The 26,993-nt window shown below is 35.3% G+C and overlaps 1 protein-coding gene across 2 annotated transcripts in view; it reads left to right on the forward strand.

Annotated features, from left to right (window-relative positions):
• Nucleotides 1-26,993, forward strand: part of CDH13 (cadherin 13) — a 535,620-nt gene that overhangs the window by 278,677 nt on the left and 229,950 nt on the right. For both annotated transcript variants that reach the window (XM_059824681.1, XM_059824680.1), the window contains exon 6: nt 17,884-18,028. In XM_059824681.1, coding sequence (XP_059680664.1) covers nt 17,884-18,028 — 145 coding nt within the window. The remainder of the gene's footprint in view (nt 1-17,883; nt 18,029-26,993) is intronic.

Raw genomic sequence — 26,993 nt, forward strand, 5'->3', positions numbered from 1 at the left:
TAATAATAAGACACTGCTGTTGAAGTGCTGAATGCTTTGTTCACACATTTTTAAGTTTCAGGGATCTGTATTGAGAATACCAGAATGTCCTTTGTAGAGGATCATTTAGATCATAGGCTTTATTGACTGGTGAAATAGTGTTTATCTTCATAATAAGAAAATGCAGGAGCTTTAAAGCAGAATAAAGAAAACCACTGAAAAGAAGTCTCCTTCCACTCCAATCTCATTTGTTGAAAGAAAATGCACATTAATTAAAAAATTTAGACACTTCATTTCTGTTGCAAGGCTCCTTGCAAAAGACAAATTATTTTATACATCTACTATGTGTTAGAACTGACAGATGAGATTAATATGCTTCTTAAATTACCATTACCAAGGGTCAATTAATAAGTGAACTAACCTTGTGAAAGTCATTCTGAAAGACTAGTTACGGATCTGTAATGCTCCCTGTCAAATTACATAGAATTGAGAAAATGAGAAAGCTGTCAAATAAATATGATACCTACTAATTACATTCTGCATAAGGTAAATGAGCTTTTGTGGTTGTTGGTGGAAGAAACAAGAAATAAGTCTAAGAAATGTTATCAATAATTATACACAGATTTGGAGTAAAATTTACTTGAGGGAACATGTATGTACAGAAAATTGTCTTGGTAACAGAAAAGTGAAATTTCTTGGAAGTCACAGAATAGGTGATGTGAAGGTTGAATGACAATTAGAGAAGTATTTCTTAGGCTATTTTATCGATTATCACCTTGGTAAATGCAGAATTCCCCTATTTCTTTCATTCTTTGATTATGATACATTTTTAGTTGGCCTCTTGATCTTTAGATGCTCACTTACTTTACGAATAAAGGTTTCATTATGACAAGAAAGAAAACAGCCATCCATGCTGTGTGACTTGACAGGAACGAACACTGATACTAAGTTTCTCTCTGCAGGAAGGACTTTGAAAAAATACTTAGCTTCATACCTGCAGGCTGACCAAGTGTCATATTATTCACTAATCTTATTTCTTGTGATCAGGTTACAAAACTACAGCAGATATAAAAGCAAGATCACAGAAAAATAGTTTACACTGTTCCCGAAAATACTGAAGATTTAAGACACTTCTAGCAATAAAATCACTGATAAAACCATCTTCGGGTAAAAACTGGGCCTTTGCAGCTGTTGGCAACTGGAAATAGGTTTTTGCACTATAGGTTTCAATGTGAGCCCATTTCTAGGTTACTGGGTTGTGTCGGTTAAACTATCTAACTACATCTATTACTTACTAAATATTATTATACAAATATTAAATACTGTAAAAAAGCCCAAACTAGCTGTATGATGTGAATCTTGGAAAACAGCAGTTTACAACTTATTTGTACAGCAAACACCAGGTTTGCTGTGATGGCAGTAATGGCTGTTCATGCATCTATTTTCTAATAATAAGAATTATTATTTAAGAAATTTGGTATTGATATGAATATTTATTGATTAAAATAGCAGTCATACTACTGGGTAGGATAATCATATTACCATATGCTGCCGTGAAGCTTTGAGCTGGAATTTACTTCAGCCCTATAAATGTTTATAAAGGGAGGTTGAGTCAGAGTGTACCAGCAATGTCATATGACTGATGTGATCAGTCAGCATGGCTATTCAACACTATTCAAAATCTAAAGGCTGAAATGTGTTCAGTTACAGCATTTGATGGAGAATTTTAAAAGATAAATGTGGTTCTGAACCTGTTCAGAGAAAAGAATAAAAAAAAAAAAAGTTTCCACACACTTACTCTGTTCTCTATGATGTTCTGCTAGGTAAAGCAGAACATAAAGCAGAAAAATAAACTTAATGTTGCTTTTCTTGTCTGTTGTTTCATTAGTAATAGAACGTTTTTTTAACTTTGAATCCTTATCTAGAACAAGATATTTTTGGTGAGCAACTTCATTTTAGTTAAACTCTTACACAATATAATTTACCTGCTGTCAAACCCAGTTGAAGTGACATAATTTGGTGCTAGCATATTCCAGAACATGTCAGGATTTGATGAGCTATGAATATTGTGTTTAGTAGTATGCATTTTTATAATATCTTTCCTGACGTTCTACTAAACAGGCAGTGCATCCTTCTCTGAATGTCCTTTTTATTCCTGCAGGAAAATGTTGCTGTTGTACAATTTTGGTTCCTTGCTGAAGAGGCAATCCACAGACATGCTTATTTTTTTTACCTTTTAGTGAGAAAGACAAAGGTCTGATTACTTAAAATACGTTTGTCAGGCATGTTTTCAGTGGTTAAAACTTCCACTTTCTTTGAATTGCTTAGTATGAAGCTCGTTTATCTTCTGATAGAGTAATTCTTTTTAAGTGGTGTCTGTAGTAAAATTAGGGCAGGTGACTAAACTCAGTCCACTCATCTCTCTCTCAGCTGTCTCCATTTAATGGTGTATATAAGCTATTTGTAGAAGAACATAGAGTGCCATCTATTGAACAATTATGTGATCCTGCAGCCTTGGTTTTGAAAGAAGGTGAGACACAACCATATTTATAAAACATTTAACATGCAGAAAAATTAACAACCTACTAGAGATTTTAGTATGTTTCATTTTCATTTCCTTCTTTGACATAAAATGAAACAAACACAGAGCCTCTAAAATAATTATTCTTGGCCTACTTTACGTTTGAGAAAATATTTGGAGATCTTTCTGCTTTCATAAGGAGACCTAATAATTTTAAGTTGGTTTTTTTGCAACTGATTCTGCATTCCTTGTGAATGGGTTTCTCCCAAACAATAAACTTAGCTCTATGATTTCAGTTCATGCAACATTTTGTTTCATTTCTGTCTTCAGTATCTGTGTTCACTGAACAATTTTTATATGGCAAGTGATCATATTACAGTTATCTATTGTTTTTTACTTACATATTTCTTAAGATACTGTACTACTTATAAATATGCTTGCTACACAGTTGTAGGTGCTTTTTGTTATTCAGATACTGTAGAATTTACTTAGTGTCATAGTAACAAACATTTAGTTCTGCACGACACCTCAGTTACAAACAGAATAGTTTTACTCCCTTTGATAGGGTCTGTATGGTTGATGGATTGCTACTGATTTGAGGCTCAAAAATCAAACTCTTGGTATCGATTGGACTGAGTTTCTGTATGTGTTTTGCATTGAGCTAGCAAGTTACTTAATAGTGATGGATTTATAAATATGTTACTCCAAATAAAAGAAATTATCTTATATTTGAACCAGCAATATATTGATGAAAAGTGACCTTGCCAAGTCGAAGAACAGCGCTTTTTGGTGATGTAGCAGAACTGAGTGAGGAAGAACTTTTATGCGATTTGCAACTAATTGTTATTTTATCGAACAGTAAAGTCCGATCATTATGCACGCTGCGTATATCAACTTAAAAACTAGGAGACAGGAACAATGGAATGGAGACAGGACTAGACCTAGTCACAGATGACACCAGAATCTGGTGAAGATAAATACTAGGTGCAATCTTGTTTTCATCTTTTTTAGACAGGAACCTGTGCAATAAGATACTATTTGTATTCACTGGGGCTACTAGAAATTATGGTGGTAACAATGGTGACACTTCAAGCTATAATTAAATACTTTTCATGAAAATCATACTGTATGGTTAAAATACCTCCCTATTTTTTAAAAAAGTTCAGATTTGAATATACACAGGCCTATTCTCTTTAGAAAAGATCTGTACTGTGACGTTAAGTCCCTTAATTGACATAGCTAGGCTCAAGGAGAGTATAATGGAGTAAAATACGACAGGATGAATTTCCATTTCTTTGTGAGTGCAATGCCATGTTGGGACTAAATACGTGAAGGTTGAATACTCTACTCCATACAAGAAGTCACTCTGATGCTTCAGAGCATAAACTTCAGAGGGTCTGTTCAAGGACTTTCTGTTCTAGGTCATTTAAGGTTTGAAAAAAAAATGCTATGCCTCAGTAGATTTTAACAGGTCAAAATAATGCAAGATTTCTCCTGCTTTGCATATTTGTTTCTACTGTATGTTTAATTTCCTGTCTTATCATGGTAAACATGTTTGTTTGAAATTACAGTTGCCTTTATTTAATTGCTATTAGTTTTTTAGTGGGGCATACTTTTTTTTTCCTGTTATGGCTTTAATTCACTCCTGGTGTTCTGTTAGTGATTATGTCTGTGGTTACAAAGATACTTTTCTTGTTTTATCAGTTACAGCTTTGCAATAGGAGAAGCAAATTTTACTGCAACAGCTTGCTGTGATGAGTTCTGGAAGTTACTCCTTTTATGATTGTTTATTTTGCAGGTATGTGAAGAAGAGTCTTGCTGATTGTTGTAATTCAAAAAGGCCTTCTTCATTTCCAATTTTTGGTGCAAATGGCATTTAATGAATTTTCTGACTGACTGTATCCAGACTTTATTTTTGCTGCAATAACTTTGACTTTCCAATTCTCGCTTTGTTGCCAAATATGTAAAGTTTTCTTTTTCTATGCATTTTTTTCCACTTGATGCAACTTGATGCAAGAAATGAAAAAGTTGAGATCTGCAACATAGTAATTTTCCTTGCAGAAAATATTTTAATTGTAATTTTGGACTCAAAATCATTTCTGTTAAGATTTGTAAATTATCAAAGAATTTGAAAAAGAGTAAAATAAGATAAAAGATGACAGTTACGTTGTGAGTCTTGGAATTCAGGAAATTGCTGGTTTGGATTCGTCATAATTTGCAGTTTAGGAGAAGCATGAGGGAGAGAAAAAGAGAAGTCTACCTTATCTCCAGACACAAAACAGGTGTAGAAATGTAGCATAGACAAAGTCCTGAAAGATAGTGAAAAATCAATAAGTCAGAATCTGTAGATTTGGTTTGAGATCTAACTTTGTGAAAATGCAGTACAAGAATTGCTGCTGTTATATGTTGTAAAACATCAAGTGAGAGTTCAGAATTCAGGGAAAGTGGTGATGGGGCATATAGTTTACTGAAGAGATGCCTTTACTGATATGCTCAATGTGGTAATTTAAAGTTGACTGAGATTGGGGAAAAAAAAAACCAAACCCAGTGAGACACACTAGAATTGCTAATTATGCTTTAAGATTAATAGTTTTAACAGGTAATGCTGTCACCAGAGCTTAAGACCAGTGAAGCATTTCAGAAAGTTCCTGGGCTAAATGTAAGCAATAAAAATAAAAGAACATGGAATAAATTCTGTCTCTTGATGTGTCACTATGTAGCAGACCCTTGTTGATCCTTTGGGAGCTACTTTAAAGCTGTTTGACTACTCAGAAGAGACTATTACCATGTTAATTTAGCTAATTTGAGGCTCATTGACTAAATCTTTCTTTATTGACAATTAATGTAGAGAGATGATCCAACGTGTTAAGAGTTACAAAGATTAGTTTCAGGGAGAGAAAACAGGTAATTAGAAACAACATTTTATTTCAGATCAGGCTGCCCTTGGCGTATCTTTCCATTATATACATGTCTGCAAACTATTTTTTTACTAAAATAACATGGAAACGATTCAGATATTTCCTTTTTTCTCTATATGAAATGTATACCTTGCCATTGTTGGCAAAGTAGAAAAAACAACTACGCTGTTACACTGAAATGGCGAAGCTGCTTAAATGTTTGTGATCCGGGATGTGCTAATCCATTTAGATGTTGTTACCAGGAAGATCAGCTGTCTGAATTATGAAAGCATCTGCCATAGACATCCTCTTGGAAAAAAACAACCGGGCTTAATGTGAAATTCAATAAAGCTGACTGTAGACAAAATCAGCAAAAACTCATTTAGTTCAGAATAACAGGGAAAGATAAACAGTGCTTTGTTACCTTCAGTGCTCGTCTATCATTGTAACGGCTAAGGCTGGGCAAAGAATACAGGAGGGAAATGAAAGCCAAGTGCTAACTGTGAATACTTACGTGATATATTTAGCCAATCAGATGTCAAAATTCAGCCTTCATAATCTAACAGTTTACAACCTTTTATGATGATTTTGAGGAAGATTGATAAACTCACTTTTACTGACATATATAACCAAACATACAGTAGGTAGCGAATCATGTAGATGGCATTTACAGCACCCAAACCTTTTAACATCAGCATTGAAATATGTTGCCTCTGGCTTAGCAAACTAAGGTGTGCTGCATGGAAGCTAGTTCAGCTCTGTGGTCAAACAGGCAGGTTCTGGTTGCTAATGCAGATGCATTGAGTATATGAGAGGCTGCCAGCGATTGGGAAAGAAGTTAGAATTAGATTTAGCAGCAGAATAAAAATAAATAAATTGAAAGCAACTGTATAGGTACAAAACCAGGACACTTAACAGTTTATCAGCATGGCATGCTATGTTCTCAAAAAAGGGAATGACACATGTTTTGCACCGTAACACAACTCTTCATAGCAAAGACTCTTGGCGATGGGGGCTTTGCAGCTCTGCAGTTTGAATGGGTTTCATAACACATGGCCCTTCTGATTTACAGTACAGTCATCTAAATGCTGTAAAGCAGATACAAATAAATCTCATCTAGTTCTCTTTATCTGACTTCTACAGACTAACCTTTAAAAAAACATAAAATTTAAAAAGACAATAGAATTGCATCTTATGAGGGTGTGGCAAATAAAGTATATAAAATATGCTGATATAATTTCAAATTTTGAAGAGGGGAGCAATTTATTTACAGAACAAGCAAATTTCTCAGAAAGAGAAAGTCCACTAGGAAAACCTCACTTCCAAATTATCAAATTTTTCTCTTCATCGACACTTAGATCCCAAGCACTCTTACTCCCTTCTTGGATGGGGCTTTGGAGGACTCCTGGCTGCAGCTCATCAGGCGAAAACTGACAGTGTAAAGAGGATGAGATGTCATCCCAGGAATGCTGACAAAGCCAGAAACGTGGGCAGCAAGGCAGCAATATGCTGCATGCCCTCCAGCCCAGCTTGTAAAGTACTCTATTCAAGTGCTCTTGTGATTCCTTGTTGTGTTGCTTTAAAATACAGAAACCTGGCTTGTTACATCTGTACTAGACTGGTATAAGCTTGAGTGATCCTTGACTTCTAAGGCCTTTTCCTACTCATTTGTAGAAACAGGTATGTTAAGCAATAATAACAAAGAAAACATATATGCGTGTGTGATATATACCTGACATTTACACTGACCTTATTTCTTATGCCTAAATAAGTCAGTTTTCTTGTCACCGATGCATTTTTAGATCTTGGTTTTTTTGTTGTTGGTCTGATTAGTTATGGGCTCTCTCTGACCCTGTTGCTTCTCGAATCCTTCTGTGAGATGAAATTTGTTAAACTCTTGCCACTTCCTACATGCCGTTTGGAGTTATTTTCAAGAAGCAAGAATGGTGAGCAATGCTTGAATACTGCTAGGAGCTATTTAAAAGTGCAAAGCCTTTTTTCATTTTTTCTTTTGTAAGGGTCTTTGTTGTTTTTGTGGTGCAGCATAGAGCCTAAAAATTCTGGCACGGCTTATGTCTTCATCCTTTATTTCAGTCCTACTTCCTCTCTTTTTAATTTTCTGTAGTATATTTGTGGTGATTAGGAGTGATTGCTTTGGTGAATTCTGATATCTTCTCCCTCTCCACTCCCCCCCCCCCCCCCAGCTTTTTTTTTGTGATATGGAAATATTTTAATTAGTATTTATATGATCTTCCGTAATACTTTTGGTCTATGTGAAGTACACATGGCTTCATTTAAAGAGTGGTATTGCTCCACACATTTGAGGGATGTCCTTTACTTCTCGTTTGTTCACTGAGGTTATTTTTGGAGTGGCCATTCTAATTTCAAAACTCATTGATAATATTTAACAGGAAGTATGCTTCAGAAGTAATTTTAATTCTATTTTTGTAGCTATATGAGAGACCCTTAGAAATACACACTTTCTGTTGTGAGAATTGCAGAAAATTATTTTCAGTTGTGGTTTTGTGTCTATACAGCTGTAGAATAGGGGGGAAAATGAGACACTGAAGGGACAATCAGGTTTTCAAACCTCTTTCAAAGGTGTTTTGATTTTAATAGGATATAGTAACCAGACTTGTAAGGCGCTTTGAAAAATCACACTGTGCGCATGTTGGTAGCTTAATAACCTTTATAAATCTAATTTTACATCACTTGCTCAGCAAGAGATAGAATTTAGCTATACGTCTTGTATTCGGAGATCAAAAAACCTAGATTCAAGCTTGATTTAAATTTTGTCTGGTGTACAGCTTTGGTGCAGCCATTTCATCTCTGTTTCTTCTTCCACATTTTGCCTATCTTATTTATATAATTGATTTTCTTTCAAAACAGTCTGCTATATTGCATCAGTTCGTTCTATCAGTTCTATCATAATCAATCAGGATGGTTACGATCAGTTTGAGTACCTCATACCTCCTTTATGTCCACCTCTAAAACGGAGGTGGTGATTTTGACCCTTTTTGAAAGTTCTTGTATTGCTTGCAGTTCAATAGTCCACAGGTGCAGCAGGGTTTGCACATGCACCCAGAGCCCATGGGGAAGCCCTGCCAGGTTGGCAGGGCCTTGGAGCAACTACTGGCTGCCCACCCTGACATGCCCTGTTGCGCAGTGTGTTTGAGGTTTCCTGCACAACAGAAGAGAGAGTTTTGTGATAACACCAGTGTCTTCCATTCTCTGCTCCCAATTCCTTTGTTCACTGTGACTTTTGTATAACTAACCAGTTAAACCCAGTTTTCTCCTGTGCAACCTGGCTGTTCAGAGTGTAGTGTCCCTAGACAGTAACATTTATCAGAGGGACCAGATTTTATGAGGGGTGGATCTAGGGCATAAGATTTGACTGAAAGACTGAAGCTTTGAAAAATTGCTAGTGTTCGATCTTACTCACAAAATATTTAGTTTTTTATATATATCGGAAGGAATCTGCCATGTGTAAAGAATTACTTCTTACAAGTATTTATATATTAAAAATATGAAATCTTAAAATAATAGTCACAAGAACTCATAAGAGTAAATCTTGTCTGCTCCAAACTGACACAAATAACTGAAAATACCATTTACTGCTTGATGACCATCTTTGATTTTAATGTTTAAAAACTATCCTCAGGAATATGTGGTAAAAAATATGAGATTAAGTTATCAATTTTGTGTGTTTATTTTTTCTGTTGACACACAAGAAATCTTCTACAAAATCCCATGTTATATATTTTATTTTTTTAATGAGCTGAAAACATCAAGATAATTTTTTAAATTGGGTTTACTGTTGTCCTGCAAAAAAGGCAGAGTTCATTTTGGTATAAGCTTTCTATGTGTATGTGTTTAATGTATTATTTTCTCTGAGGTTTATGCCACCATTCTCTCTAATTTTTTCTGGTTTCCTGCTCTGTGATTTTGTTCACAGGAAAGGGACCATTTTATGCTCACAGCAGAGAAAAATTTTCAGGACTTAAGTTCTACAAGAAAACAGTGCCTTTTTAGCAATATTGTGATTCAGAGACACACAGCTGTGGAAGAAAATATATTTACTGTGACACTAATAGTATTATGGTATACATTCAATTAAAGAATTCATAATTCCTTAGTTTAGTGCTATGGAGGAATTTAATATATTAAAATAAAAAATATTAGAAGTATAGCATTTTAGTTTCGTTTTGCAGCAATGAGCGTATTTCACTGATGGCATCTTTTAGGCATATTCTGTAAAGTGTACTGCAAATCAAAAGACATTCTGGTGCTAGAAGACAGACTGTAATACTGCCAGTACACGATAAAGAACCTGGAAAACTCTAAGTACTGTTATCACTAGTTTAATCATTCAAGATTTGTTTTCCTACTCACACTGAGGAAGATCCTTGCCCCAAGATGTAGTGGCTTTTCTGGATTGCCGGTACCATTTTTTTAAGAGATGGACAATTTCTGATGGTATCTCAAGCCAACAGGAGGTGCAGGTGCAATGTGCTTTTGGAGGTTGGCCTTTACTGAATGTAAACTGGCAAAGACAATGTTTTTGCGCTTCCCACTTCAAGGGAAGAATGTACAGTAAGATAATAACAATAGAAAGATTTACTGCACAAAAATTAATGTGCAAAATATACAGAAAGTTATTATTTAATTAAGGCAACTTTCTTGACTTGGGCGAGTTTTGTTTAAAGAAAAAGCATTTGAAATAACATGGGAATCTTGTTATGACTTATAGCTGCGTATAAATAAAACCCCTCTATTGACTGGTTCAAATGCAACTTTAGCTTTGAAAAGGTAAAGGTTCATATTAGTAAAAAGCATATAAACTATGAAAAATCAGTTTGTACTCCTATTTCTCCTTGTCTGTCCCTTCTTTCTCTCAAAAGGAAAGAAAAGAGTTGTTAGACTTGACAAATCTGTTAGTAATGCTCTCATGGCAGCTGTAGCTGGGAAGGATGCCGGTGCAGGGACCAGTCAGAATTGCATTAGGTGGGCACGAGACAGCTCCTGCCACCAGTGTTTTACCAGACAGCCTCCTGTTAGACCATGGGACAACAGTCAGGTCAGTTCCGTAGAGTATTCCTGAATTTGACTCAGCTTAGACAAGGCCTTCTAGGAAAGTTTAACAGGATTCATCATAATTTCCTCTTTCCTCACGTTATCTTTTTCTATTACTTTGCTCTTATGGTTTATCTCTCCACTGCTCAACCCCCTCCCATTCCCCCCCAAAAAAACCAGTTTTGCTCTCCAATGACATTTAGCTTCAAACATAAGTTACAACACAATTAATTTCATTAAACACCTTTGTATCTTGCTCTTCTATTGATGTATGGTCTTGTTATCAAGCATCAGACCAGTCACTCCAGTTTGTTTTGCTCTTACTTCCCCAATGAATAGTTCTGTACCAGTGTGAGTGCGTAAGTTAAATCCCCCTTTCTTCCAAGTCTAGTAGGGTAAGTAAATATACTTTCATACTGTCACTGGTTTTTTTTTTTTTGCTTGATTGGGCCTAAATTGCAGGAAATTTAAAAAAGTTAAATCATGTAGAGTACCAGTTAAATATTCATTCCTTGGTACTCGCTGAGAAGAACTTGCTACATTACACTTCACAAACCAGAATACTATGACGTTGACATTGACCTTTCAGTCTACTTATATGACTAATGATTAAAAATATTAAGACCACTACCTTTAAAACTAGTGAGAAAAGAACATCTTGTTTATAACGTTAAATTTATCTTCCTTTTCACAAAAGTTCTATTAATGTGTCTACAACACCTTGCATCTGGTGTGATCAAAGAAGATGAAATTACTCTTACCTAATGAAGAATTCATCCTTTGTCACTCTTTTGGGAGATAGAAGTCTTGTTTTTTTTGAAATTTTTGTTTAATTAATGCACACAGTTAAGAGGCAGTTGTGCTAAGAAAATAGGAACTATGAAATAACTGCAGGGTAATTCTAGGACTGTAAGATAGGTCAGTGCAAACCTTTATTTTGGTGAGGTCTTTGCTAAAGCTCTTCAGTCTTTCACCTGATTTGGAGGTGCAGAACAGTTGTAGTTTGGCGGGTCGTTGCAAAGTACATGGTGCTATCTAGGAGAATAGTACTTAAAGGTAGCTTGGGGAACGTCCTGCTAATGTCAGCCTTACTTTTTAATTTAGCTTTCCCTTCTTACTTTGGATTTCAGTGGTTCAGACTTCCTGAGTAGAATTGGATAACAATACCACCGTAAGAATCATCTGATATTGTAAAACCTAATGCTTAATTTGGAGAATGCACTAAAGTGAGCAGTATTTAAGTCATATATTGTATATGCAGAAAGACCCCTACACTCGTCCTGAAAGAAAATGCTTTTTTGTGTATTGGTTTTGATCTTTAATTTTCTTTTGTTAACTGAGGCTATAAAAATGCTAAAAAGAATGAAATTATTTGAATGATTGGTTTGGAATCCTTTCCCACTATTAATTCCTACAGTATTGCTTTCTTCAATTTCTAGACCATATACAGTTACAGTCTGTATATTGCCCAACTTACCATGGTTTACAGAGAAAAATTTAAGCATTCACAGAAGGTTCAGTTGCTTTTTTAATTAGTTTTCCTAGTGAAATTTATAGAGTCCTGAAATTTTTTAAAGGCTTTATAGAGATTAATGTTTTGAAATGAAATCTGCATTTTCTGTGATAGGAATTTCAGTGTTTTTGTCTAGTAGTGCAGGCATATTTATGCTAGGACTAGCCATTTGTGCTATAGTAATAGTATGAAACTTTCTGGTTATTTTAACCAACTACATTTTGGTTATTTTAACTAGAAGTATTGCTTAAAAAATTACCTTGTTTTGCATAAGCCCACAGCAAGACTGGATCACTATGTTGTGCTTCTCTATGAATTACATCACTTTTCAAATGATTTCTTTCTGAAGAAAGGCATGAGACAACCAGCATTTGAAGGCTGATTAAAAAATAAGATTATATTTTGCAAATGTCCAAGAAAATAAATAGGATAGAGTTTAGGAATGCTTGAAGTGAGGACTTCTGTGTGATGAGCTGATGATTACAAATTCAAATTCAAAACAATCTTTGCATTTCTAAATCAAAAGACTTTTCAGACATTGCATAGATCTTTGTTAGGAGAAGAATGAATCAGAAGACCTATAGCAGTTGTATAGTATGTAAAATGTTTTGCAGCTTAGGGTAAAAGAAAGTCTGCATTCAGGAAACTCTCTATTGCTCTACAGGTTTTTCCAATAAAATATCTTAGAGATAAAACATGTCTAATAAAGGCAGACACCTACCTTAAAATAAAAGCTAAGACACTGCTTCTTCACCTCTAGTCTCCATGAGTATGAAATGTACAGAAGAATACAATGATACCTATAATCACCAAGGTAGTGCTTTAGGCTTTCAAAAGTCCATGTACTGAACATTAACTGAAAGATGTTCAGTGTCTTCATACTGCAATGATCCTTTCAGACTGGAACTGCTTATATTTCAGTTGTGAAGGTATTGCAAAATGGCATGTTGCTAAAAGGTTACATGACTGTTGTTAGGTAAGAAACCAATAAAATTAGACTAATAAATGGTGTGGGTTTTTAAGGAATCGGAATCTAATTTTTTAAGTGGATGCATTAGCAAGATGAAGCCTCTGTAAGATGCTCATAGGAGTACTTAGAATGGCTAATTAACCCCTTCCCACCTAGGCTCTAACTCTGAATGTGAAGCTAAATTCTCCCGTTGTAGGTAACGGTGCCATTTTATGCCATCATCTGTGCAACCTTGCTGAGGTAATCGATACCCTGTCATCAAGTAGTTTGAGATAAAATTATCCATACCTGTTAGAAGCAGTGTATTTTGGCTTTATATCCTCTCCCGCCATCTATTCTTGTGCCATATAAAAATTAGGTAATATTTTATTCATATTCCTAATAGCAGGAAAATTTAATTGCAATTAATTTCTGTGTGTCTGAATTATTGTCTTCTCTGAGTTGTTTTAGGTAATTGCATTAAAGTTTTACTAAAACTTTTTACTATAAAGAGAATTTCTTTACTACTTTTTATGACCTGGAAATTGCCTAAATGAAAGATCCGTAAGTCTGCACCTTTCTTTACTGTCAATCCATACTTAGGAATTGACGATAAATAAACCTGACAGGTATTCCTAATTATAATTCTAATCAAGCTAGGAATAAATAAAGCCAGCAGTGGTCTGTACCTATAGATACCTCAGAATAACTGAGGTTGGGGCAGGTAGTGGTATAACAGACTTCCGTAGTGGAACAGTGCTCCTTTCAGATTTCTGAGTGCACCCCAGTTCCGGGATGAGGCACCTTTCCTCTGCCTTGGTCACATTTTACTCATCTGCTTTTCCTGCTCGGGGGGGTCAGAGCAATGGGATGAAAAGCTCGTGGGTCAAGATGAAGACGAAGCACCCCCGCGGCGCTTTGCCCTTTCTTACGCGCGGTTTCCCAGAGGCACCACCGGTGCCTCAGCTGCGCCCTGGGGGGCGCCGCCTAGAACCGGCTGGAACCGGCTGGAACTGGCACGGGGCAGCCCTGGCCTCGCCTCAGAGGCGCCCGCGGCCCCAGCTGCTGACAGTCAGTATGGACACCCAATGCACCTGTGGGCTCCTGACCGCGGGGACCTTGTGCTTCTGGGAAGTTGCTGGTTTCACGCACAGAAATGACTGATTTTATTTTCTGTTTTTGCTGGGTGAAGCTGGGTACGAGGAACATGTAGAAAAACCACCTGTTGAAACAACTGGAAGAATTCTGTGAGAAACAGTCATCCGCAACAAATTGAAAATTAAAATTGGAAGGCAGTAAATGACTAAAGAACCTGTATTAGACTTTGAAGATAATTAAGTACTAAAAGATATGCCAGGTTTGCTTATGAAAAACTTTAAATTTATGATGTAATTTTGTGTCAACCATTGGCTGGCTGGCTGCAAAGTAAAAATAGACATCTATATGCAGAGAAGGAAGGTGGTTATCCAGAATTATTTCACCAAAAGCAATAAATGAATGGAAACAACCATTCTGTGAAGAGCAACCTTTGAAATTACTTTAAGTAATGGTAAGAATGAGACTGGTTATTTTTTCCCGTAAATGTTGCTGACTGCAGAGTGGAAGGGAATCAAGACTATATAAATAAAGCAGAGTGCTTAAAACAGGTTTGCGCAGCTTTTGAATAAGAGTACTGAACTTCTAGTAAAATCACTATATTTGGGGTGATGAGAAAGATCCTCACTTCAGATATGGTGAAGGAAATTGCATGGGGAGTCAAGAAGTCCCTTTTGAGAAGGGAGAGTATTGAATAAGAGTTTGTCTAGACAAACAGGCTAAAATCTATTACTGCCTGCAGTTTTCAGTTTTATATTGCTTTTCCCTCTTTTATTGGTGTGCTTAATTTTATCAGTGTTTCTCAGCTATGTTAGAAGCAATAGCCAAAGTCTGCTTTGTATCCTATTATGGAGACTCGTGTTGTGAGGTGTAGCAGTTCTCATAAACACTTGATTATCCTTTGTAGTTTGCATCTATACTTTTGTCAAAAATGAAATTGGGATTTAGACTCAAGTGCTCCTGAAAATATGGTTCGTTAGATTATGGTGAACGTAACTTCTTCATTATGAACATAATTCCATAGCTTTTAAGTTGGAACATTGAAAGCATAGTCAATCTTATCAGGTTTTCACATAATAAATAACTACAGAGCTCTGCAGATTTTTTTTTTTTTGTCAATTTGCCCAAATCTGTCTTCATGCTTACCACTTTTCCTTAGAGTTATGCTGTTATAATCAGGTAGGAACTTAGATACTTTCTGAATGTTCAATTACAGTCTCTTGCTATCAAAAGAATGAGTGCAGTATCTTTCATACATCAGTCAAGTTTTACATTAAAACTAGATAGGCTTTCTTGCCTTCTTTATTGAAAACTGAAATCTCACTCTTCTGATAGTTAGGCACAATCTAATTTTCCACCTGGTTTTATTTACTGCCTGTTCATAGTAATTTGTTTTTTGTGCCAATATTGTCTTTTACTTGAATGCTTCTTTCTCTTGCATATGTTGTTTTTTTTTAGGTAACGATATACTTTTGTTGCTGTTTTGTTGCTTCTTTGCTTTGTTTGGTTTTTGTTTTGTGGGCGGTGGAGCTTTATGGATTTTTTTTTTTGTGGGGTATTTTTGGTTGGGCAAGATAATATACACGGCAGCTTCTTTCACAAACTAGCCATGTAAAGATAGATGGTCAAAATTTCGGTGTTGCAGGCTTTTATTTTGAAAACATTGTAGAAGAGTGGGTTTAAAAGGAGCTAGTGAGTTAACCCATAATGCTTAGGACAAGCTTGGAAATTATTGTACAAAGACTAATAAAATAAAATCCTCTGTCATCTTAATAAAATGAAGCAGAGATCATGTAACCATTCCTACGGACCTGTCATGCCAACTTTTTTGGCAGTTGGTCTCAGATGCAGTGGACTTGGCAATGATAAAGTAAATCTGTTTCAGTCTTTAATAAGAATCTCCTGTTCTCTTCTTAATCCGTGCAAGTCTGGGAGAAAAAACCCTAGTGTTAGATCAGCCTTTGCTTTAGATGACTTAAAATTTTGATAAAGCAGCTGAAGTAGTTTTTTAAATTTAGCAAAGCCTTTGTTCTTTTCAGTAAGCAGTATAGTCACTTAATATTGAGAGATAGATTAAGAGCAAATTATCTCGAATTTTAAAATGAATTTGCTGGAATTTCACAGAGAAATATTGCTATTCTTCCATTTCCCAAAGCAATTAACATAGTTTTGATGAGTCAACATTTACAATCTTTTTGTCAGCAGTTTCCAAATGTATCTAAAACTGTATCTAGCTTTAATGTAGTTCAGTAATAAGACTACATTTTCCTTCTTAGTTCACATCACATCATATGCAATCCTAAGATTATCACATTGACTTTAGAGTACAGAGTTAAACAAGCCCTGGAAATTGAAGGGGCGTATGCCCCAGTAGAGCTTCAGCTGTGCCAATGCCACATGAATCAGTTGTCTTCATGTCAGAGTATTTGTTTGCTTTTAAGCTGTTAAGCTATGTATCTAGTAAAAAATGAGACTTGAGAAAGGCTTGCAAGAACAATTGCTAGAGAACTGAGGATAAGCAGTGAGTAGATGTTAAAATGGACTATGACATTATTTACAAATAGTGTGTGTGAGTAGATAGTTTACTCATAACAAATACTTCTACTCACACTCAGCACACTGAACTATAAAAGTAGAATGTATTTATAAACATAAAAAAATACAGAGAGATGTGATAATAAGCCAACCATTTTAATAAAGGATTAGAATTTTGACCTCATTCTTTCCCAGTAGGATTTATCACTAGCGTATAAATAACTTACAGGTATAAGACATGGCAATGAAGAATAAATTAACAGAATAAACAAAATACTCATATATTTCCAGCCCCTTCTGCTACCACTTTCTCAGGGAAAGACTGGAACAGAGGGATACTAACATCTGTGCTCAGGTTCATTTTCTGGCTGGCTTAACTCCATTAAGAGTTGAGTCCAGGGACAGGTAGGGTAGGTGAAAATGATAGCTGTGTCTCTGATATGTTTATTGCTGTGTTGTACTCACGTCTTGGTGAGGAGAGAGAACTGCAGTCATAGCATGCAGTTGCAATCTAAATTGACCTTTTCTATTATCGGAGAAGTTTTGGCATGGTTTGCTCTAATGACGGATTAAGTTTTGGTAACTCATTGTGACTTTCCATTGCAAGCGGATTGGAGGGTTGACATATACAGTATGATCTTTCTTTTCAGTTTCTGGAAGTAAAGGAATTCCAAACAAATTTTCAGCTGTGTATGTCAGCTCTATGTTCAACAGGCACTTTCATACATTGGGATGTGAGTGTGTGTGTGTGTATATATATACCTGTTCATATAAGACGGCATGTGTTGTTCTGTCCTTCCATACCTCATTAGAAAAGCTGAAGAACTGTCAAAATTACCTAACATAATACATGCCATCATCACTGAGAAAATGTTAATAATGTCTAATGCATTCTTGCCTTTTTTTTTAAAAAAAGGCTTTTAACTGAGCATTAGGAGATATGTCAATTATACAGTGATATTTCTGTATGTGTCCACTTTAAATGTGCCTGAAAATAGTAAAGAAACAAATTCTAACCAGATCTTCACATAATTAGTATCAGATTTACTGGGGGTCCTTTTTTTTCTTATACTTATCACTTCATTTGTCAGAGAATATGGCATTTTCAAGCTGCTAAGGGGTATCTTGATTTGAATGTGCATCTGTTTGACTCTTGCTTAGATTGAAAACCTGCTCTGACCCTAGTCCAAAAGAATGGGCTGCAAGTGGTATCCTTGGCAGGGTCTAGTTACAACAGCACTGATCTGAGCTATTTTTTTTTGCTCTTTGCTCAATGTGATAGTGAACTAATGAATTTACTCCTCTCTTTTCGTTCATACAGCTTGAAGTTGAGGTTACAGATATGAGTGGGAAAACCATTGATGGTCCAGTCCGCCTAGATATTTCTGTTATTGATCAAAATGATAACAGGCCAATGTTCAAAGAAGGACCCTATGTTGGTCATGTCATGGAGGGATCCCCTACAGGTAAGTCCATGCCAATCATATCTCTAGAAATAATGCCTGAACAAATTCTGTGTTGATAAATGCATTGTTATCATATTGTACAATTTTTCTTGCTGAATTTATGGCTCACTGAATCCTTCCCCTGCATAAAGAGGTGGGAGCAGCCCTTTAGGACAGCAGGTAATGATTTTTGAAAACCAGTAAAGTCTCTGCAGTAGAAAAGGGGGGAAAAAAAAAAGTAAAATAACATAGTTTGGAATGAAAGCTTCAATTTAGGTTTATGCTTTTTTATTCATATCTAGAACCAACGAAGACAACCCCTAGGATATGATTATGTTTCAGACCAAATAACATGTACAATTTCTGTTCAGAGTGGGAATTCCACCTTTTTCTCTGTAAGGTTAGCTGCTGGAAGTGTCATTTTTTTTGTTTATATAGCATGAGGCTAGGTAAATAATAGGAATAAATGGAAAGCACATTATGAATATGCTAATGTTGTAGGGCAGATTGAAATACTGTTACTTGTGTAAAGGCAGATAGAACAGTTGCAACAAAATAAAAACACACTTTAATTCTTAAAGTTAGTAATGAAAATGTTCTGATTAAATTCACTGTTGACTTTATCTGATGATGAAATTCTATAAAAATAAGATACTGTTCCAAATTTCAATTTGGGTACAAACAACCATCCTAGCTAAACTATTCCTGTAGATGAAGGCTGAATTAGTTTTCTCCAACTGTTGTGCAATTTTGTTGTGAGTTATTAAACAGCTGTTGCATTCCACTTGAGAGGTATCTCCACTGCATTTGTGAGCGGTAATTGTATGATCAAAGTATGTTATGGAGTTAACCTGGATCTTGGTGAAAGAAACCTAAAACAGTAGAATGCCTATTAAATCAGTGGAGTGACAGTGATTTAATACAGATCAGAGTTGTGGGTTATATATTTGTATGTCTTTCTGTACATCACTGAACGCAAGGCCTTACCCTCCTCATACAGTTGAAGCTGTGAGTATAGACATAAGGTTTTGGCTGTATAGGCATACTGAAATATTTTGAAATGAAATCTGGAATCAAGTATATATATTTTTATGATTATTTACTATTCATTGAAGCTTATGCTTTGTGACATATGCTTTGTTTACTCTGAATAAGGACAGTCATTACCTTTCACTTCCTTGTACTACACATTGATAGGACTACAAGTCATTCTTTGGCCTTATTTTATTATTTATGTAGTTTCTAGAAATCATGTAACCTTTTTAGTAAGTTTTGCATTTTCACATACAGCTGCCATTGTTTGAATAGCTGTAGGTATGAAATGCATTATGAGCTGCTCCTTCATCAGATTAAAAAGAGTGTTCAGGTAAATGTTCGTTTACCTTACTTGTGACAGCATATAATGACCCAATTGACGATCTTTTCATTCAAACAAGAAATGTGTTTCATATTTCTGAGTATGGCTGGTGAGTGGAACACTAACTCTTTTCTGTTGTAGGTCTCTACTCCATTCTTAATTTATTTCAGATATTGATCGGTTACTCTGAATTCAAAAGAAACTTCCTTAGACTGTCCCACTTCCCATTCACCCTGTGTCGTAACAAGAGTTTCATAATGAACTGAGAATATATTGCTAACAAATGTCAGAGATTCCTTTGCACAATCAGCCAATAGTATGTAGCAGAGTGTGATTATCTGATTGGATCAAGGGACAAACTGTATTACATTTTCATTTAAACTACAGCATCTTCTTGTCATGCCCATTAAGATGCACATTCCTAGACCACTGAGTAGGATGGTGTAGTTTTAGTAGATTCACAGCCCCCACAACCAGTATTTCAGTAAAAGAAAGTAGTGCCAAACAGCTCAAACTCTGCAGTGTTTAAGCCTAAATCCTGCTGGTAGTACATGAGGTCTGGATATGAGCTGTGAGTTCCTGCAAGTCTTTCAGTGGTCTCATCTCCCTGCATCAAAGCAGAAGTTTACACCTTTTATGTACCATATGCCCTTCCAAAACAATATTTAGTGTTTAGCTTTGTTAATTCCAGGCTATGGGACAATATTTAACTGTTACCTGCTATATGTTCTTTCTTTACTCAAACTCTATACCAAGTTTCTTTCCTCTGCCAAGGAATTTTTTTATTTTTTTCTTTTTAAGTGGCAGTTCCCTATTTTTGCTCATCTATAAACTATCCTTGCTTTTCCTTTTTTTCACTCCTTATATTGTTGCTTATGCTTCTGATTCAGTAGACATGTTTTTCAGTACCACTTCCAGAGAATTCTTCTGTAATTGTTTTCATCCATTTTCTCTTGCTGCACTTTGGTATTTATTCATGTAGCACTTGGCATTTTGATTGTCTTACCTGTTAGTCAAAGTTCAGATAATTTTTCTCAACTTCATCATCTTCTTATCCTCTCCCTCTTTCCCCCAGGTATTCATCCCATTAAACTTCATAACCTCATTTTCCTGGTGTCAAGAACACCAATACTTGCAAAATTATTTTGTGCAAAAGTGAACCTGTAGAATCAGTGGTAGCTAGAATCTGTCATAGTTCTCTATGCAGATGACATCCAGTCAACCAAGATTTCATGTTGTTTACATCTGTTTTCCATAGTTCTTCAAATTGTATGGCATGTATCTTAAAATTATTCATCAGGTTCTGCTGTCTTGCTGCTCCGAATCAGTAGTTGCACTGCACAGCTTGATAGAAATCTTTATGTGCGTGTGTTTGCATGTATGATTTCTGATTCCTTCTCATTGTATTAAAATTGTATTGTTGTATTTCTTTTTTGAAGTTCCAAAAGAAAGGCTCTGCATTATATGCATAACCCTATTTCCTATCACAGCCACCTTCATCCTCATTCAAGCTCTTAATCAAACCCATTAACTGAAACAGTCTTCTGCTGAAAAATAAATAATGTTCATACACAGGTATCTTGGATCTGTCTTTATGATCACTGGGTCAAAATGTAAATGTCCATGGATTCCAATAATTCAATTATGAGAGTTGTATAATTATGTAGAAAAAGATATAGCTATACTGGACTGTGAAACTTGCCTGAAGGATCCTGAGGCCTTGCTGAGGGATTCAGATGATATTATCTTGCTTTAAGTTACTCTTTGCTGGGTTCCTGTGTGTTTTCCTATGGGGCCATAATTTTAGCAGTCTCAAACCCAGTGGAATTTTCTAGCGGCTTTCCACTTATTTACTGACTCTAAAATTGCAGTTACACCTTGTCTATCATTCATGAGAAGTATCAGAGATTTACTAATAAATAAATCTTGGAGAGAGTTAGCGTCACAAATTTAAATATATAAATATTAATATTCAAGTGAGTGTTTATATTGCACTTCCTTGATGTTGCTGTAAGACATGTATTCCAGGTTTTTATTGTTTTCCAAAATGACTTTTTTCCTTAATGATTTGAAGGCTTAGTTCCTTAATTAGGGAAAGGCACAAAACTTGCAAGATTACAGTGAAATGTTGTGCCACACCCTTTTTAAGGACCCTCCTTTCTCTGCCATTGGAGATAGTTAATAGTAGAAGAAACAAAAGAAAACACGAAGATATTGTGTAATTTCTGTATTTATTTAATCTGCCTGTGAACAATTAAAGAATCTTTTCTGCGTCGTCCCAGTGAGGATTTGCTTTGGTGGTGTTTTAATACATTTTCTGTGTTACTAAGGCCATTCACCTTTTTTTGTGTGTGATTTTTGAACTCACAGGAAACACCACTACTTATTTGGACATCTACAATTTGTATGTCATCAGTTTACTAGAAAGGCAAATACCTGGGCATAATTACTGAGAATATAAACTTGTATTTGCATTACATGAATAAATATTCATCTGAATTTCAAGCTAGGGTTTGCCACAGCTTATAATTAATGATAAAAATATGTGAATGGTAGATGATATAGTAACGTATTTCTTTCCTGATATATCTTTCCTGGAGAGATTTCATTATATAGTTAGTTACAGTTAATTAGATGTTTTCATGGAAAATTGTCGTATTCCTGGAAATAGCCAGGAGTCAAATTCTAACAAAAGTACACACAAATGTATGCTAAAGTGAGCGTAGATGTTTTCAGATTTCTATCAGGAGGTCTGTTCATGGACAAACTGCAAACTTGGAGGCTATTTATTTAATTAAAAAAAAAAAAAGCTGTAAAGAAATAGTTTGCATTTTTTTTATTTATAAAGTCTTTAATTTCTATATGAGGCTGAAGTCAGAATATATATACCAGGAAAATAATAGTTGAGCCTGATTCAGTGACACCTATGGCAATTCTTCTACTGACTGTGATGGGTTTTGTATTAACTGTACTGCTGATTTCTGGTGTTTTTGTTTTCTAAGTTATGACCCAGTTTATTTCCTATAGATCTCTGGTCTATCCAGCTTCCAACTCTAGGGTGTAGGATCTGCATCCTGCCGCAGACTTACCTCAGTACCTTAATGAGAGTGACTGCAATCTTATGAATTACATAGGCAGGCAGAAACATTTGGACGTCTCACTCTAAAGGTTGGAAAGTGAAGGCTAGTTAAATGAACTTGGCAGCCATCTCATTTCACTTGCTGGAGGCATTTAACAGAAATTATTGTAAATGCATTTGACATTATGTGACTTGTAACAATATGCTGCAAGCCCAGTGGGGTAAAAATCTTAACTGCAGTGGTAGGGAGAATTGCTGGAGAATTGCATGTAAAAAAAGTAACTTGTTTTCCATGATGCACAATAGCCTGAATACATTGCATTCCAGCCAAGGAACCCCAAACCAGGACTGATAGATGTCTATAAATAATTGCTAGAAATAAAGGGACTTTTGAAGATATTTAGAGAGGAAACAGAAGGAATTAAGAAGAGTAGCCTGGAGGGTTGTTCATAAAATACTAACTTGTAAAAATGGATAAAGCATGAGGAAGGGTCTGAAGCACTAAGTATTATTGATAGCTATGCATTGTATAATAGTGCACAGCTATGATTCAGATAAATGAAAACTGTTTCTAAAGATGGTGGCTTCTTATCAAGAACAACCTGCCAGGACAAGGGGTTTTCTATACTTAACCTAACAACAAGAAGAAGGTTAGTACGCGAATAAATATAAATGAGATTGGATACGATAGATAAAAGTCAAAAGATACCAGGAAAGGTAAACTACGGGCAGGCTGGCCTAGCAAAGTAGCAAGGGTATATAAGGCATCTTTGATATACACCTGTTGTCATCTTTAATACATTTCAAATATTATGATAGTATTTTCTGGACTGTGGGTTTTTGTTCCTTGTAATCCTTGTGGGTTTACGGAATAAGAAGGTTACCAAAGCTGTAAAATGAATAAAATTGCATTGAATTTGGTGAACTCTCCAGGCCTACTTCTTCCTTTTGACCTATAAATCCAATAATATGGAAGAAACTACTAGGGTGCTTTTAAGAGTTGTCTTTTAATCAAAAGATTAAAATTAAAAAAAAAAAAAAAAGATTTTTCACAAACCACCATCACAAGAGAACAGCAAAGGATATAGTTTCTTTTTATCTAAGTAAAAGTATCATCTGAAATTTCCTGGTGGCTTCTGATTCTGCTTGCATCAGTGTTATGATACTTCCTCTTCAATCTTTTTTGTCACAAAAGTTAGTACATTCTGTGTGTACATACAGTTCCACTTCCTGGAAGGTTAAATTGGAGTGGTAGCTCAGGATATCAAATCCTAAATAGCATGAAAACCAAAATGGTGTCAACATCAACACCCCTTTACAGCAAGCACTAAGCATCAGTTGATGGTCTAGGTCTGAAGTAGGATGTGGGTTTGCATATATTTATTGTGCTAATGATTCTTACTGTGCTGCATTTTACTCAAAGTAAGGTGGGGAGATATACAAAGTTTTTGAGAGTTCCACACAAAAAATCTGCAATCGATTTAGTGGAACGCAACCATTGTATAAAACTGTTTCACCAAGCAAAATTCTTCCTAAGCAAAGTAGTCTGGGGCAAATACTTGAAAAACAGTTTGAGTGTAGATAGAGTTCATGACCATAATGAGAATAAAATACAGAATGTTTGAATAAGAATTGCAGAAAATTGTAATCAAAACAAAGAGGTACATTTTGATGGGTCTCAAAGTGTACTTTTAAGTAAAGGCACATGCTTGAAATACTGCTGACACTAATGAGGATCTTAAAACAATGAAAAAAATGAGTTTAAGACAGTAGCAGAAATGGCTTTCTGCTTACAATGTATAAAGAGAACCAAATAATTATAAATGCTTTTTGACCTTTCTTGTAATAGGAGAATTATGATGAACTCTTTGGGTATTCAGCTTAAAAAAAAGAATATTACCACTGGGTTTACCAAGGAAAATAAGAAACAAAGATTTAATTTTCATATGAGGGAAGCTTGCATATATACATTGTAGAAATGTTTTGTATGATATGGGAATATTGATGCATTTTAATACTAGAAAGTAAAATATTGCATTTTGTTGTGAATTTTAATTATAGGAGCCTCACCACATCATAAATTAAATCCTTAATAGCCTGCCTGCTAGACCCTGTCTTGGTCCCAGTTGGGGGGGCATGATCTGCTAACCCTGAAGAATGTATTTCTCCCATCTTGTATTTATTATACTGGTATGATCCAAATTACTTTTTTTTTTTCTCTCAAGCTAAGCAAAAGAAGATTTCATCCTGATTTTTTTATTTGTTCTTTTTGTTTAAAAACAGACAAACAAACAAAAAAAATATTGTAAAGATACAGTTTAGCTTTATATCTTCTGTGTAAACAAGAGCTCTGACTAAAAGAATTGTTTAAAATTTAAGTGCTCATTACAGCCTCTCTTATGGATTGTGCTTTAGCAGTTTTTGAAAACGTATCAATTCATTTTCAGTTTCTGCCTGTTGGCTGCTAAAGGCACGTAATGAGTGAGCTCATTATTTCATATTAAAATATTCTTTTTATTTTTTTAAATCAGCAGTAGAAATCTTAGAAGTGTATATAGATCTGAACTGCAAAGCTGAAATGTCTTGGTAAATCCACCTCAAGACTATCTCAAAATTAAATGTTTGAACCTGAGCTTTTTTGATTCAGAGCAACATCTCTTGGAGCAATACTTTGATTTTAGAGGAGGTTTGAAATGTCAAATGTTACACATTTAATTATGAAACTTATTGCTATGAGCTGTTGTGGAAAAGAAAAATTATAAATTGGTTCAAGCAATGTGATAAATCCGGGGAGAAAAACTCATAAACGACGTGGTTATTCAGCATAATAGTACTTAATGAGACTGTGGCCTAGGAAGCCTCTGAGTTAAAGGAAGCAAAAGAATACAGAAAAGTCTATCTTTGGAAAAACAAGCCTTTTTCACATACCTTTTCCCTAGTCCTCCATTGCTGGAGATGGGATGCTAGGCTTTGGGTATAACTCAGCATAGCAGTTTTTATGTTCTTCTGTACACGAAGGTGTGTAGTTTTGCGCATACTTTAAAAATCATTGATAGCAAACTTTCAGCAATCTTTTCTTAGGCTTAATCATCTGCATTTCAGCAAAAACGTACTTGCTGCCTTGAAGTTTTTTGTAATTTAGCCTGTAAATGTAATGGATGTGAACTAGGTAGAAACATCTGTAATGTCAGTGTTTTCATTTTCAAACAGAAGCCAAGCAGAAGCCAGTTGGCTAATTATGCACAGCTGCTTCGTACATCCCGTAAGAATTTGTTCTTAAATCTGCATGGGATAAAATATAGCTGTATATGAATATGGGTATTGTGTATATGTATGGTTTTATACATATATCTTACATATATATATGATATGTATATATTACAGAGAGATTAACATATACAGACATGCAAATATTTATCTGGTCCTTTAGCAGGGCCTAGGGATCCTGCTATGTTCTAGTTACTGTGTATGCACATGATGAAAAGAAAAGATATGTATTTATTAATAGTGTCTTGTATTATGGCAGACAAAGATGTGCATCCAGTCTAATCTGCCTGTGTTTTTTGGAAGAAGTTGAGAGGAATAACCCATTAAAGTATAATCCAGTAATTAACAGGTGCCCAGCCATGCAAGTGTGGTTAAACCATTACATTTTGAGCAAATTAAAATAATCTCATGTGTAGCAATTAGCAGTTCACTCAAACTGAGTATGTGATACGAATGTCTGGAAGCAAGAGTCTGCAGTTCACTCCAAGGTTGAATTATTCTTGATTTTCAGCAGAAATAGGTTAGACTCAGAAAAGGCTCCAGACCAGCTTAGGTGCACGGGTCAGAATTACTGGCATTTGTGAGGACTAGAAATGATGAGGTACCCTCTTCTTCAGCTCCAGACAGAAAATTCCCTTTGACTTTCTTCTTTTTACTGTACAACTGATTTGTTTGCTCACTGTACTCCCTGCTAAAATGAGCTTTCATCTGTTTTTCTATAGTTACACACAATGATATACCAAAAATTAGTCTCCTAGCCACATCAGCATTAATGCCTAATGTTAAAGGTTATAAAAGCATCATGGTCTCTCTACCTTGGACATTTCATGTAGTAAAGAAGCCATACTTCCAGGCACAGAGCAGTGAAAGCAATGATGGTTAGCTCTTTAGGCTCTTTTTACATTATAGCCCAGGTTCATTAAGTAAAAATAAGCATGTTTCTTAATTAAAGAACAAATGAATTTTTGAAAAAATGCTGGAGTCCTTGCTGGGTACTGAAAAACAAGGTCTCAAGTGATTTTGTGTAATTCAGTGTGTAATTCTTTGCAAAGGGAAATTTATGCATTAATAAATTTACCAGTGGCTTTTGCACCTGGGCTTTTGCACCTGTTTCACGCCTCTACTTCTGTCCTCCCAAAAAAGAGAAGGATGGACTTTAAAGGTTCTCAGCAGTTTAGAGACATGAGACAACCTCATCCATATAATCAATTAATTGAAAGATGCTGTAGTGCCAGGAAAATGTTTTCTGAAAAAATGCATCACTCTGTGGCATACTGGAGAGG

This window comes from Gavia stellata, chromosome 15, assembly GCF_030936135.1.
Source record: "Gavia stellata isolate bGavSte3 chromosome 15, bGavSte3.hap2, whole genome shotgun sequence".
In the NCBI taxonomy this organism is placed as follows: Eukaryota; Metazoa; Chordata; class Aves; order Gaviiformes; family Gaviidae; genus Gavia; species Gavia stellata.